The sequence below is a fragment of the Oncorhynchus gorbuscha genome, linkage group LG11 (genome assembly GCF_021184085.1).
Source record: "Oncorhynchus gorbuscha isolate QuinsamMale2020 ecotype Even-year linkage group LG11, OgorEven_v1.0, whole genome shotgun sequence".
Classification (NCBI taxonomy): Eukaryota; Metazoa; Chordata; class Actinopteri; order Salmoniformes; family Salmonidae; genus Oncorhynchus; species Oncorhynchus gorbuscha.
This window is the reverse complement of record NC_060183.1, coordinates 28,075,135-28,089,747: the sequence shown is the minus strand read 5'-3', so window position 1 is coordinate 28,089,747 and position 14,613 is coordinate 28,075,135. Positions and strand designations below refer to the sequence as shown.

Below are 14,613 nucleotides of genomic sequence, written 5' to 3'. Positions count from 1 at the left end.
GATCATGCACATAACGTTAGCTAGTGACCCAGCTAACTAAGGTTAGCTAGCTAACAGTACACTTGAAATGAAACCACTTTCTGTCAAAATTAGAAGCGTGTAATATCTGAAAATGTAGCTAGCTAGACTATCTTACCAGTATACGTCATGGTTGGACGCGTCTCCTGTCTGATGCCATGCATGGTTGCCCTTAGTTTGACTATGTAATCCAGACTGGTGTTTTCTCCTTAGCTATCATACTCAAATTCCACTGATTTCAAAACTCGGTCCTCCAGAAAGTGGAGAGCAGACACATAATGTTAGCTAGTGAGCCAGCCAGCTAATGTTAACCACCAAACAGTACACTTTGACTTTGACATTAGGTTTATGCCGTTTTACTACATGATACATTTTTATTTAAAAAAACCTGCGTTTGACAGGATAACCTAGACCAGCTCAAATAGAGAGACGCATGCTATATGGAAGACCAATCCACACTCATCTCTCGGCATGTCCAGCCCACTCATAATCTCAGCCAATCATGGCTAGCGGGAAGGTTGCCCACTTTTTCTGTGACTAAACCAACTAGGCTCATAATTTAAGAGTTGTATTCGTATTTACAAATGGCATACACGTTTGATATTAAGGCACATGAAAGTTCACATGTTCGAGAAGGCATTTCTGACAAAAAAAAGCATTTTGATAAAAAAATATTTTTTACATTCAAACAGCTATCCTGTGAAGTCGTGACTTGCGACATATCCTTAGTTTCTTGAATCGGGTCACATATGTATTAAAGGTAGAGTTAATGATGCAGCATACCACCCTGCATCCCACTGCAGGCTGTCCTCTGAAGCTAAGCAGGGTTGGTCCTGGTCAGTCCCTTAGTGGGAGACCAGATGCTGCTGGAAGTTGTGTTGAAGGGCCAGTGGGGGGCACTCTTTCCTCTGGTCTAAAAACAAATTATTTCCCCATTCCCCAGGGCAGTGATTGGGGACATTACACTGTATAGGGTGCTGTCTTTCAGAAGGGATGTTAAACAGGTGTCCTGACTCTCTCTGATCACTAAATATCCTATGGCACTTATTGTAATAGTTGGGGTGTTGACCCTGGTGTCGTCCTGGCTAAATTCCCAATCTGGCCCTAATACCATCATGGCCACTGAATCATCCCCAGTTTCCAATTGTCTCATTCCTCTCCACTGTAACTATTCCCCAGATTGTTGCTGTAAATGAAAATGTGTTCTTAGTTAAATTAAATAAATATAACAATGCCTGAAGGTAACAGTGAAATTGGGCCAATTTTGTGCAACAATCAGCTCAGTTGAAGAGACCACTCACTTTCAGTTAATTTTAAGTATTTACGAAACAAGCCATACAAAGCTAGTTGCAATTCCAGTTTCATCTTCCAGAAAAAAAAATAGAACAAATCTTTACAACAGATATTATGGTTAAAGTCAAAAATACTAATTTCATAAAAAACATTCGTCCTTTCTGGATTTTTAAGGAATTATCTTTGTTAATGATATTATGAATAGGACAGGCCGAGTTATGTCACATGTGCAGCTAACAAAAATACATGTAAATGCTTGCTCTATCCAAATTGACAACCAACTCATTGCAGCATCACCGCAAAAATGGAGGAGGCAAGTGGGAGGACCAAAATGTTGAAAGCTGCGCCATGCAAGTTGCAAAATAGTTGGGAAGAGACTTTCAATGTGCCACATGGTTTATGAACTGATAGATAAAACAATGCTTGATTCAAACTGAGTTTTTCAATTTAAATGATTATACAAACATTTTGCCACCAACAGAATGTTATGTATATGGGGCATACCACCATCTCAGCTTTGCAGATTCTGCTATGAAGAGACAGAATCATTATATCACTTATTCTGGTATTAACCATATGAAGCTTATTTCTGGTCACAGGTTCAGGAATCGCTGAAAAATCACAACATTTACCTAAAATGAACCCTAGGGAGATTTGGAAAGTCAATCAATCAACAATAGAATAGTGCTTTTAGTACAAATATGAATCTTTAACTCACAATGTAGATACTATGCGATTAGAAAGGTTCAGAATGTATGTGAAACATCACAGCACAGTTGAAACATATATGCCACATGGAAATCATAAGAGGGCAGTTAATGGTAAGGGTGGGTCTAAAAGCGCATGTTCTGAATATCTGCGGTGTTACCTGTGGCAACGTCATATTGCTGAGTCTCACTTAAACATTTTTTTTTGCTGTATCACTACCCCAAGTTTTCATATGTGGGCAAAATATGACCCATATGTATTTCCTATGGAATTCACTGCGTTGCACTCGTCAAACTCACCTTTCTATTGCTACAACAATAAACTCAAAGTACTTCATAAAATATGTGTTAAATATCTTGTTTTTAAATGTTCATTAATCACTGTTTTCATTTGTCCTTTTTAACTCATTGAGTATAAGGAGTTTCATAAGGAGGCTCATAAGAATGTTGCCAGATATACAACCAAAATGGTTTTACAGATGCTGGATGAGGAAGTCATTGGTGCCTCTGACTCAGAATATGAGGTATCCAATTCAGATGACACAGACTGCGTGCCTGGGGGTCAAGTTGGAGTTGTGGATGCACCTGGTAGTCCAGCTGAGTAAAAAGGGGGCTTACTGGAGTGAACACCCCCCCCCCCACACACTAAAGGCAGGACCAGAAGCCATAACGTCCTGAGGAGCTGCCCATGGCCTGTTCCAGGGTCAACAGTTGTGTCACTAAAAGTTGCCTGTGAGCTGTTCATTAGTGACAACATCATCGAGGAGGTCCTAAGGTGTACAAATTTAGAAGGACAGTGAGAAAAGCGACAGCAAAAGGGACAGAGTGGAGAGAGGTCAACAAAGAGCAACTAAAGGCCTTTATTAGTTTAACCCTCCTCACCGGCATGAAGCAAAGTTAGGATGTCTCCACACGGGAGCTAGTTTTGGGTCCACTGCAGAATCCAAAGTATAAGGCCACCATCTCGGTCAGAAGATATGAGGATATCCGACACTACCTGAGGCTTGATGACAAGAGTACCAGAGTGATCAAAGAAGCAACGGACCACCTGGCATCCTTCCGGTATGTGTGGGACATTTTCCTAGCAAACTGTAGAGGAAGGTTCATCCCCAACGACTTCGTCACAGTGGATGAGCAGCTTTCCTCTAGACATGACACTTGGCATTCCATCCGTTCAATCTTGGTTTCATCAGAACAAAGAATATTGTTTCTCATAGTCCAAGAGTCCTTTGGGTGCCTTTTGGCAAACTTCAAGCGGGCTGTCATGTGCCTTTTACTGAGGAGTGGTTTCCATCTGCCTGTACCATAAAGGCTTGATTGTTGGAGTGCTGCAGAGATCCCAACTCCATGGAAGAACTGAGTCAATGAAAAGATGTGGGGTGATGAAAGAGAACCATACCACCACCACTCAAAGCAGCCAGGGCCAGAAGAGGAAGAGATGCAAGCTCTGCCCGAAGCGGATCCTTTGTTCGCACCACCACCCAGGCCATATGATCTGATTCCAGAGGCAGACCCAAAACAACGTCACTGCAGAAGAGGTAAACGGAGCGGCCTCTTGTTCAGACTTAGGAGGCGTGCACACCACCCACCGCTTCCTAGTATATTACTCGCCAATGTCCAGTCTCTAGATAACATTTACATTTACATTTAAGTCATTTATAACAAGGTGGACTAAATTATAGAAAGGGTTGCTTTCCAGAGAGACATCAAGGAGTGGTCGCGCCTCTTACCTCCCTGCTGAGAGGAGGTCCCCAGTGACTTTGTTGAACAGCGGAGGCGGAGAGAGCATTCGAGACGCTGATGGCACGTTTCACCACAGCTCCCGTGTTGGCACATCCTTACCCCTCACACCCCTTCATCATCAAGGTGGATGCCTCCAAAGTAGGGGTCAGGGCAGTGCTGTCCCAGCGTACCGGAACCCCTCTAAAGCTGTGGCTCTGCGCTTTCTAGCTGCGGCTCTGCTTTCTATAAGCAGCTGAGCCCCGCCCAGAGGAACTACGACGTAGTGGACTGGGAACTCTTGGCGGTCAAGAAGGCTCTGAAGGCTTGGAGGCACTGACTTGAGGGGTCCAAACACCCTTTCCTGGTGTGGACGGACCACCGCAACCTGGAGTACATCAGGGCAGCGAAGAGGCTAAACCCGAGACAGGCCAAGTGAGCTCTATTCTTCGCCAGGTTCCAATTCACAATTTTCTATAGGCCAGGCTTGAATAATGTGAAGGCGGACACCCTGTCTCGCAGAGGAGAGTCAGGGAGAGGAGACCCCCATCATCCCTCCATTCTGCATCATCGCGCCAGAGGTATGGGATGTGGACGCCGACATACGGCAGGCCCTGTGTACAGAACGTGCACCTACACAGTGCCCGGAGAACCGTGCCTATGTGCCCACAGGTGTGCGGGATCACCTCCTTTCCTGGGCGCACACGGTGCCTCTGTCGAGTCATCCTGGGATAGGCCGTACCATCGCCTGCCTAACGGAGAAGTACTGGTGGCCCACCTTGGCTAGGGACGTCCGAGTTCCATCTGTGCTCAGTCTAAGATACCCAGACCCCTCGCTTATGGATAGCTCCTTCCCCTGCCGGTTCCACAATGACCCTGGACTCACCTCTCGGTGGACTTTGCCCCTGACCTTCCCCCCTCCCAGGGGAACACCACCATTCTCATCGTTGTGGGCCGGTTTTCCAAAGCTTGTCGCCTCCTTCCTCTGCCTGGGAAGATTACATACACATAGGTTGGAGTCATTAAAACCCGTTTTCAACCACTCCACACATTTCTTGTTAACAAACTATAATTTTGGCAAGTCGGTTAGGACATCTACTTCGTGCATGACACAAGTAATTTTTCCAACAATTGTTTACAGACAGATTATTTCATTTAAAATTCACTGTATCACAATTCCAGTGGGTCAGAAGTTTACATACAATAAATTGACTATGCCTTTATAACAGCTTGGAAAATTCCAGAAAATTATATCATGGCTTTAGAAGCTTCTGATAGGCTAATTGACATAATTTGACTCAATTTGCGGTGTACCTGTGAATGTATTTCAAGGCCTACCTTCAAACTCAGTGCCTCTTTGTGTGACATCATGGGAAAATCAAAAGAAATGAGCCAAGACCTCAGAAACAAAATTGTAGACCTCCACAAGTCTGGTTCATCCTTGGGAGCAATTTCCAAACGCCTGAAGGTACCACGTTCATCTGTACAAACAGTAGTACTCAAGTATAAACACCATGGGACCACACAGCCGTCATACCGCTCAGGAAAGAGACGCGTTCTCCTAACGTAACTTTGTGTGAAAACGGCAAATAAATCCCAGAACAACAGCAAAATACCATGTGAAGATGCTGGAGGAAACAGGTACAAAAATATCTATATCCACAGTAAAACTAGTCTTATATCGAAATAACCTGAAAGGCCACTCAGCAAGGAAGAAGCCACTGCTCCAAAACTGCCATAAAAAAGACAGATAACTTCACATGGGGACAAAGATCGTACTTTTTGGAGAACTGTCCTCTAGTCTGATAAAACAAAAATAGAACTGTTTGGTCATAATGACCATTATTATGTTCGGAGGAAAAAGGGGGATGCTTGCAAGCCGAAGAACACCATCCCAACCGTGAAGCATGGGGGTGGCAGCATCATGTTGTCGAGGTGCTTTGCTGCAGGAGGGACTGGTGCACTTCACAAAATAGATGGCTTCATGAGGAAAGAACATTTATTTACATTTACATTTAAGTCATTTAGCAGACGCTCTTATCCAGAGCGACTTACAAATTGGTGCATTCACCTTATGACATCCAGTGGAACAACCACTTTACAATAGTGCATCTAAATATTTTAAGGGGGGGGTGAGAAGGATTACTTTATCCTATCCTAGGTATTCCTTAAAGAGGTGGGGTTTCAGGTGTCTCCGGAAGGTGGTGATTGACTCCGCTGTCCTGGCGTCGTGAGGGAGTTTGTTCCACCATTGGGGAGCCAGAGCAGCGAACAGTTTTGACTGAGCTGAGCGGGAACTGTACTTCCTCAGTGGTAGGGAGGCGAGCAGGCCAGAGGTGGATGAACGCAGTGCCCTTATTTGGGTGTAGGGCCTGATCAGAGCCTGGAGGTACTGAGGTGCCGTTCCCCTCACAGCTCCGTAACATTTATGTGGATATGTTGAAGCAACATCTAAAAGACATCAGTCAGGAAGTTAAAGCTTGGGTCTTCCAAATGGACAATGACACCAAGCATACTTCCAAAGTTGTGGCCAAATGGCTTAAGGACAAAGTAATGTATTGGAGTGGCCATCACAATGCCCTGACCTCAATTCTATGCTGAAAAAGTGTGTGCGAACAAGGAGGCCTACAAACCTGACTCAGTTACACCAGCTCTGTCAGGAGGATTGGGCCAAAATTCACCCAACTTGTGGGAAGCTTGTGGAAGGCTACCCCGAAACATTTGACCCAAGATAAACAATTTAAAGGCAATGCTACCAAATACTAATTGAGTGTATGTTAACTTCTGACCCACTGGGAATGTGATGAAAGAAATAAAAGCTGAAATAAATTATCCTCTCTACCATTATTCTGACATTTAACATTCTTAAAATAAAGTGGTGATCCTAACTGACCTAAAACAGTGACGTTTTACTAGGATTAAATGTCAGGAATTGTGAAAAACGAAGAACGAAGTTTAAATGTATTTGGCGAAGGTGTATGCAAACGTCCAACTACAACTGTATGTGCCCTCTGTCCCCTCTGTCCTTGTCGATTATTGTTCCCATGTCCATTTGTCATGTGAGTACCTAGGCGTTGGTGCAACTATTATACGTGCTTTATACACTGTGTATTACGGGTATCGTCCCGTGTCGTTCAACGAGGTTTACCTCACTCTTTTGTTTGGGTACAGCCCAGTGTTTTGTATACATGTTTGTTTTGGGTGTATTTTAAAACCCCTGTTGTGTATTCCTGCTCCTATCTCCAAATCCTTTATACCAGCGTGACAACCCACACAGACAGTGTGGTGAAGAAGGCGCAACAGCGCCTCTTCAACCTCAGGAGCCTGAAGAAATGTGGCTTGTCACCTAAAACCCTCACAAACCTTTACAGATGCACAATTGAGAGCATCCTGTCGGGCTGTATTATAACCTGGTACAGAAACTGCAACACCCACAACGGCAAGGCTCTCCAGAGGGTGGTGCGGTCTGCACAATGCATCACCGGGGGCAAACAACCTGCCCTCCAGGTCACCTACAGCACCCGATGTCACAGAAAAGGCCAAAAAGATAATCAAGAACAACAACCACTCCCTGTTCGAGTCACTCGCTGTTCACCCCGCTACCATCCAGAAGGCGAAGTCAGTACAGGTGCATCAAAGCTGGGACCAAGAGACTTAAAAACAGCTTCTATCTCAAGGCCATCACACTGTTAAACAGCCATCACTAACACAGAGAGACTGCTGCCTACATATAGACTTGAAATCATTGGCCACTTTAGAAAATGGATCACTAGTCACTTTCATAATGCCACTTCAATAATGTTTACATATCTTGCATTACTCATCTCATATGTATATACTGTATTTTATACCATCTATTGCATCTTAGCCTATGCAGCTCAGTCATCGCTCATCCATATATTTATATGTATACATTCTTATTCCATCTTTTTACTTAGATTTGGGTGTATTAGGTAGTTTTTGTGTAATTGTTAGGTTACTTGTTAGATATTACTGCACTGTCGGAACTAGGCGCACAAGCATTTTGTTGCACCATGTGTACTGTATGTGACCAATACATTTTGATTTGATTTGAGCTCCTGGTGTTCTCAGTGCAACACACCCGTCTGCAAAGAGCACCATCACATGCTTGGACTAAGACTAAGACTCTCCTGTGAAGATCTGAAGGATCAGGTTGCAGTGGTTGCATTTTATGGCCGTCGTGAAATACGCTGCCTCTATGCTCTGTAGTGTTCGAGATTGGATTATAACGGTGGAACACAGAGAGACACTTTGACATTAAAAGGTTGAATAATTTAACAGTATTTCTGTATTCCAAGCAGTTGAAATGGTCCGTGGTTAAGGGACAGTCATGTCCAGTTTGTTTCATTTGGTGACCTCATGAAGGACAGGAGACACACCGTACTGTTTCTTTGTTTGTATACGCTTCTCAATTATGGTGTTTGCATCTGAATGTTGTATAAAATAAATAATTGAGTATAGAAATACTTTTGAAAATATTAAATGTGATGTTAGCCTTCTAAATGAGAGTATGGGTTACCATATAACGTTTTAACTAGCCAGTGGCCACGTCTCCGTGAGAACAGACATTATACCCAAACGTCATGGAACCGCCCTCCAAGGCGAGTGCTTATAAAGGACTCCCAACAAACCAAAGGACAAGATCAGAGAAAGTGGAGGTCATCCCCATTCTGAAATAGTGAAGAAATCTACAAACTAAAGATCAATTATTCAGGCTGCAGCTGTTAAATACTTTAGTCTGGTAAACGCATCCGTCCTAAGAACATTTCCGAATGGTACTCTGAAGTATCCATTATAACAACCTTTGATCTCTGATGGACAAACCAGAGGCTTTCTGTCGACTGACTATCCAGCAGACGAACCGGCGATCGCAGAGAGGGACAGCAAAGGCATACACTCGTAAACATGTCAATTGCAATTTCTTTTCGAATGAGTGGTTGTTCATGGTCAAAGTATTATCAATTTCTATGAGTGTAGTTACCAGCTCTGAGTTTCCCGCTCTTGAGCTGTCCCCACCCCTTTCCCTTGTCTACCAAGCCATCATATCGGTTTTGTCCACTAGGGACTTTTTTATTTGTATAACATAGTAACCAATGTATGACCTATTGTGTGTGTGTGTTTATGTAATTCTGAGATTGATTAAGTTAGTAAATAAATAATTAAGCCAATTTGTATATCGCTGATTCATGATCTATGCTGGGGTTCGTGCAGATATCCAAGGGTTTGCGACATTCAGAATATGACTGATGAGGTAATAATACATTAATAAGTGACTGTAATCGATAAGATATGAAAATATCTGAAGAGTGAATTTGGGAAATAGAGACTCTTTAAACATTTTCCCGTGGTGCTCCAATTTCCTAGTTAATTAAAGTTACATGGTTAGTTTAATCGCATAATTCAATTACAAATAGAGATGTGATTTGATAACATACAGTCCTTCATATTTAATGACAGCAAATGCTACAACAACACAGCATAAGTAAGCATCACACACACATGAACACTTTGTTCCTTTTAGTGTTCATGTTTTCTAAATTCACAATTGTTAATGTTGTCGTTTATATTGATGATGAACTTTGGATTTTCAAATACATTTTTGGAAATATAATAAATGTTTTTATTTTGTTCTTCACACTAAAAGGTTGAATGTGAAACTTATGAAAAGGTTGAAGAAAAATATGCTAATATTTTAAATAGTTGTTATGAATTTTCATGATATGTTAACATTGAAATGTATATCAAACTGTTGAAGAGTGACAAAAAAATGTCAAACAATAAAATAATTATTGAAAGGTGCGAATCATCACTCAAAATAATTATGTTCCACAAAATGGATAATATTTTAGACCCATATAAATAAAACACAGATATTACATTATCGGGTCATTTTGACCCGGCATATGAATTCTGGGGGCGCCAAGCATTTCGCTACACTCGCATTAACATCTGCTAACCATGTGTATGTGTGACAAATAAAATTTGATTTGATTTGATGTTTACAATACATCCTACGGTTAAAGCTTATTTATGAGAGTCACTATAAAGTGTTACCAAATAACTGAATTGTATCATCACCTCCTATAGGTACTGGTTGAGCAGACCTGGGGGAGGAAGAGAGCCAGATTACTGGAAGTTAGACAATCCTTTTAGGGAGGATTGTGGACACATTGACACCATAGAGAGAGAGAGAGCTTAACTCCTGGCAGGATGGATCATGTGACTATTTAAAAAAAACTCCCACAAACTTTTATACAGTCTCCAATTTCATCCTAATGTAAATATCCCACCAATATGTTCAACTATTTTGACACAGCCATTAGTCTAGCCTTTGTGTTGCATCCATGTGTATGTATTTACATATTTTTTACTGCTATTCCAAATGGGCTGGATTCTTGAACTTGAGAACTTTCATAAATCATGCATTGATATCATATGTGTTTATCTCAGGTTAGGATTGGTTCTGTCCTAGGTCTAAGACACCAGTGACTTAAAATCTCCCAGCAAATGGTAGACCACAATAAAGGTGACAGATATCGTTATTTATAACCATTTTATTTCATCATAAAGAATCAAACTCTAGTGCTCATAGTCATCCCAGTCACCATAGGAGTTTAAAAGTAATAAGGCTAAAGCACAATGGTAATGCAAAATATATGCTAAAAATCAAAGTGAGCTCTCTTTATACATGTAAACCTATACAGTGTAATAAAAAAGAAAACACTGGTACTTTATGAAGATATCCTGTTGTTATCTTGTTGTGTACCAACAGACATGTTTGGGAGGAAAAAGGGGAACTTATTTGTTCACAGTCACATGGTAAGAAGTGAGGTCACTTCCTGTTGTATTCAAGAGCCAATCGTTACTCCTGTTTGGGTTTACGCTTCCTGCATAGTCTGAGGCACAGGAAGTAGATTGAACCCACAGTAATGGCTACCAGCACAAACAAAACAGCCAGTAGGAATCCAATCACATCCAGTGAATGATAGGAGTACCAGGGCATCTTGTAAGACTCTGTTCGCAGGTGGGCAGCCCCTTTGTGTCTAATGACGAATTCAATCCAGAAGAGGGCGGTGTCCAGAGGATGTATGGGCTTGTCCCGGTGCAGGCTTGAGAGCCGTTCCATACTGGTCCTGTAGGACGGATTGTGGAGGACTTCCTGTACAGCCTCCAAGAAGCTCTGGCTGGAGATCTTGGTGACTTCAAGCACCTTGGCCGCTCCACGCACCTTCAGGCGTAAGACATTCTCGAACTGGTCGAAGAGCAGCGGAAGCCCCACCACCGGCACCCCGTGGTACATGGCTTCGTAAAGGCCATTGGTGCCACCGTGGGCCACAAAGGCCTTGACCTTGGGGTGGCCCAGGAGGTCGTTCTGGGGGATCCAATTGACCAGCAGGGTGTTGTTGCCCAGGCCGATGGGTTGCTTGCCCATGTGCCTCCAGATGACCTTCTGGGGAAGTTGGGCAAAAGCGGCGGCGATCTCCGAGGTGATCTCCACGGGCAAGCCTTTGACAAGAGTTCCCAGTGACATCAAGATAACCCCGTGTTCTCCCGAGCTCTGGACAAACTCCTCCAGCTCTGTCGGTAGAGGTTTAGAGGGTTTACATTGGAAGCCTCCAATGTAGACAATGTTGGGCATGGTGGGCCGGGGGAACTCGAACACAAAGTCCACCCGCATGAGCCAGAGGTCCGTCCCCTGCAGAAGGTGGTAGAAGTTTGTACCTGGCTCAAAGTAATTCTTCACCAGCCTATCGTAGTGTGGGCTGATCACGAACGTATCAATGATCATGTTGAGGAGGTAGATTAACACATTCCCAACTCTCTGGCCGAAGGTCATTTTGTCCGAAGTGGCATAACCAGCGGTGGGGACATAGGATATGGGTGAGGGGGCCACCACGAAATGCCCCTCTCCGCTGGTGATCCAGCGAACATTGAAGACAGTGGGTAGCCCAAGCTTATGGGCGACCAGGACCCCGACGGGCAGCCCCGGGTCCAAGAGTACCACGTCGTACTGGCTATCCCTCAGGCTCTGCATCAAAGCCTTGTTCTCAAACATCTCCACCACAAACTGACTGGCCTGCTGGTGCATTCCTGACAACGCCGACAGCATGTACGAGTAGAAGGACACAAAAGCCAAAGGCGATGCGCCTTCCCTTTGGATCTGCAGCATTTTGACGAGGAAGGATGCAAAGAAGTCTTGTTTTTCAATGTCCATGCCCCCAGGCACAGTGATGGAGATAGAGCGGTAGTGGGGCGACGACTCCTTGATGTACCAACTGCTGGCCGAGCGCACCACAGTGACCTGGTGACCCCGGGCGTGAAGTCCCTCGATCAGGAGGTTCATGTTGACCCAGTGGCTGCCATCCAAGGGGAAGATGAGGATGTTGCCCCCAAGAGCCCCTGGAGGGCCACCGAGGAAGGCCACCGAAACCGCAAGGACGAAACTGGTCACCCCGTTCAGGCCACTCATTGTTCTACTCTGGGAAGAATGAGGGGAATGATGTCAGAATGTATTAGGTTCATTGCATGAAATTAGTCCCTTTTGGGTAGTACAACTTTGTGAAAAAAAGTATACTTTTTATTTCACATAATTTTAACATTCTGTCAGAAAGAGCACATGTTCAACTTAATGAAAAAACCTTTTCACATCTTAAAAAATAAAAACTATAGTAAGTGCCTATTCAGTTCCAAAGAAAATAACAGGGTTGACGATGTCCTTTTAAATCAGCCATAATCAGCCATGAGGAATGGAAGATTGTTGTATGCAACAAGGAGGGGCACTTGAATGCAAGCTTCACCCAAATAATTATCTTTCAACATTTCTAGCTTGTCTATCTTTGGGTAACAAGGTTGATGTGATATGCTCGACCCGCTCAGTTTCCACCACAAAACACCAGAAAATGGACAAAAGAGTAGAACCAGCTGACCTGCTTTTACTCTAAGATTTTCATAGTGGATGTGCAATGTTTGTTTTGAAAAAAAAATATATTTAAAAAGGAATAGTTTCAACATTTATCGAAAAACTTAAGTTCACATAACAGTGTTGACCTTCAAATGAGGGACAGGTTCTTTTTTTTTTTACCTTAAAAACAATCACTATGTCAAAGCAACAAAATAAGTATAAAGTCATGGGGGGGGGGGGGGACATGCCAAAATGTTGAACTTTGGCACTTTAGCAAGTCTTTATTCATGTTAAAAATCAGATTTATTGGATTTTACATGTGGTCTTTATTAAAGGGCACTTCATTTAATATAGCAGGCTTTTAAGTGCAGAAATTATTATTTCATTTGATTTCATGACACAGTTATGGTCCAGAAGTAATCCTTATACTGCTGATGGTAAAGCTACAATGCTCAGATTGGGGGAAAAACTATTTCTTGTAAAAAGAAAAGAAATAGAAGGGGGAAAAAAAAGGTAACTGGCAGAGAATGTTGAACTTAGTGATGTTCTCATCTTACGCAACTAAGCAAAATACTGGAACTGTGGATTACACATTTCAGCCTTAGTAGGCTATGTACTTTTGTCAAGAGATGAACTGAGGTTAAAGTCCTGATGAAATGCATAATGTGGCTAATCTCCTATACAACCACACATTCCCTATTATCTAGGGCATACACTGCAGCAGAGGGGGGACTTAACACCAGCATGTGCATACAAGAGCATGGTCCCCAAGTGACCACTATGGTCGAGCACATATCCTCTTCACCAAAGTCCCATGGGGGGAAAGGGGTAAACCTCAACATTTAACTCAGAGAACTATGCATTTAAAAGACAACACTACCTATTCAAATGGTCCTGTGGCACATTAAAATAATACAGTAAATGTATAAAGAAGAGACAATCCAACAGTCCACAAATAGGAATTAAAAATACCTAAGTGTTCCAATGGCTATATCAAATATCGTATGCAAAGATATTGAGTTATTGTCAAGATAAGAGAAGGAAGAGAACATTGTAGCCTACCTTACTTCACAAGCTCTGAGCAGCAGCGTACTTTGAGCCCCTTCTGATCCTTACTGGAGCTGGCAGTCTTGGTATGTGGTGTAATGTGGGAGAGGTTAAAGTGAGGGGAGAAAAGAATGTCTATTCACAAGGGATAGCAGATTTGTGTGTGTGTGTGTGAGAGAGAGAGAGCGAGAGAGAGAGAGTGGGTGGGACAACTAGGCAGCCTCTCATCCCCACTGTAACAACATTTCCATCCTTTCCGGACTCCACCCCTCAATTTCCTTCCATGCACTGAACAATGTTTCCCACCTCAAGGTATATAAAAAACATAGCTGTTTATCTCAGTCACAGCAGGCTAACAGGCATTCTCAGGGAAACAACATTCTATAACAAAGCAATAGAAATAATTGCTAAACATAATAAAGAGACATACAGTGGGGAGAACAAGTATTTGATACACTGCCGATTTTGCAGGTTTTCCTACTTACAAAGCATGTAGAGGTCTGTCATTTTTATCATAGGTACACTTCAACTGTGAGAGACGGAATCTAAAACAAAAATCCAGAAAATCACATTGTATGATTTTTAAGTAATTAATTTGCATTTTATTGCATGACATAAGTATTTCATCACCTACCAACCAGTAAGAATTCTGGCTCTCACAGACCTGTTAGCTTTTCTTTAAGAAGCCATCCTGTTCTCCACTCATTACCTGTATTAACTGCACCTGTTTGAACTCGTTACCTGTATAAAAGTCACCTGTCCACACACTCAATCAAACAGACTCCAACCTCTCCACAATGGCCAAGACTAGAGAGCTGTGTAAGGACATCAGGGTTAAATTGTAGACCTGCACAAGGCTGGGATGGGCTACAGGACAAAAGGCAAGCAGCTTGGTGAGAAGGCAAC

At 42.8% G+C, this 14,613-nt stretch overlaps 1 protein-coding gene across 3 annotated transcripts; it reads right to left on the bottom strand.

The window, feature by feature from the left end:
* Positions 1 to 10,294: 10,294 nt before the first annotated feature.
* On the bottom strand, positions 10,295 to 13,878 carry LOC124048443 (UDP-glucuronosyltransferase 2A2-like). 3 transcript variants are annotated; one of them, XM_046369232.1, is made up of 2 exons: positions 13,723 to 13,878; positions 10,295 to 12,232 (listed from the first exon to the last, which is right to left on the bottom strand). In XM_046369232.1, the coding sequence occupies exon 2, from the start codon at positions 12,226 to 12,228 to the stop codon at positions 10,621 to 10,623; it is 1,608 nt and encodes a 535-aa protein (XP_046225188.1). In that variant the 5' UTR covers positions 12,229 to 12,232; positions 13,723 to 13,878; the 3' UTR covers positions 10,295 to 10,620. The 3 variants fall into 3 exon arrangements, with proteins under 3 accessions (XP_046225188.1, XP_046225187.1, XP_046225189.1); XM_046369231.1 differs by having other exon boundaries at positions 10,295 to 12,237; positions 13,723 to 13,875; XM_046369233.1 differs by having other exon boundaries at positions 10,295 to 12,237; positions 13,728 to 13,874.
* Between the last annotated feature and the right edge of the window lie 735 nt (positions 13,879 to 14,613).

Excerpts from the sequence above, each read along its gene's own strand:
- LOC124048443 (XM_046369232.1), bottom strand. The coding sequence starts at position 12,228 with ATGAGTGGCCTGAACGGGGTGACCAGTTTCGTCCTTGCGGTTTCGGTG.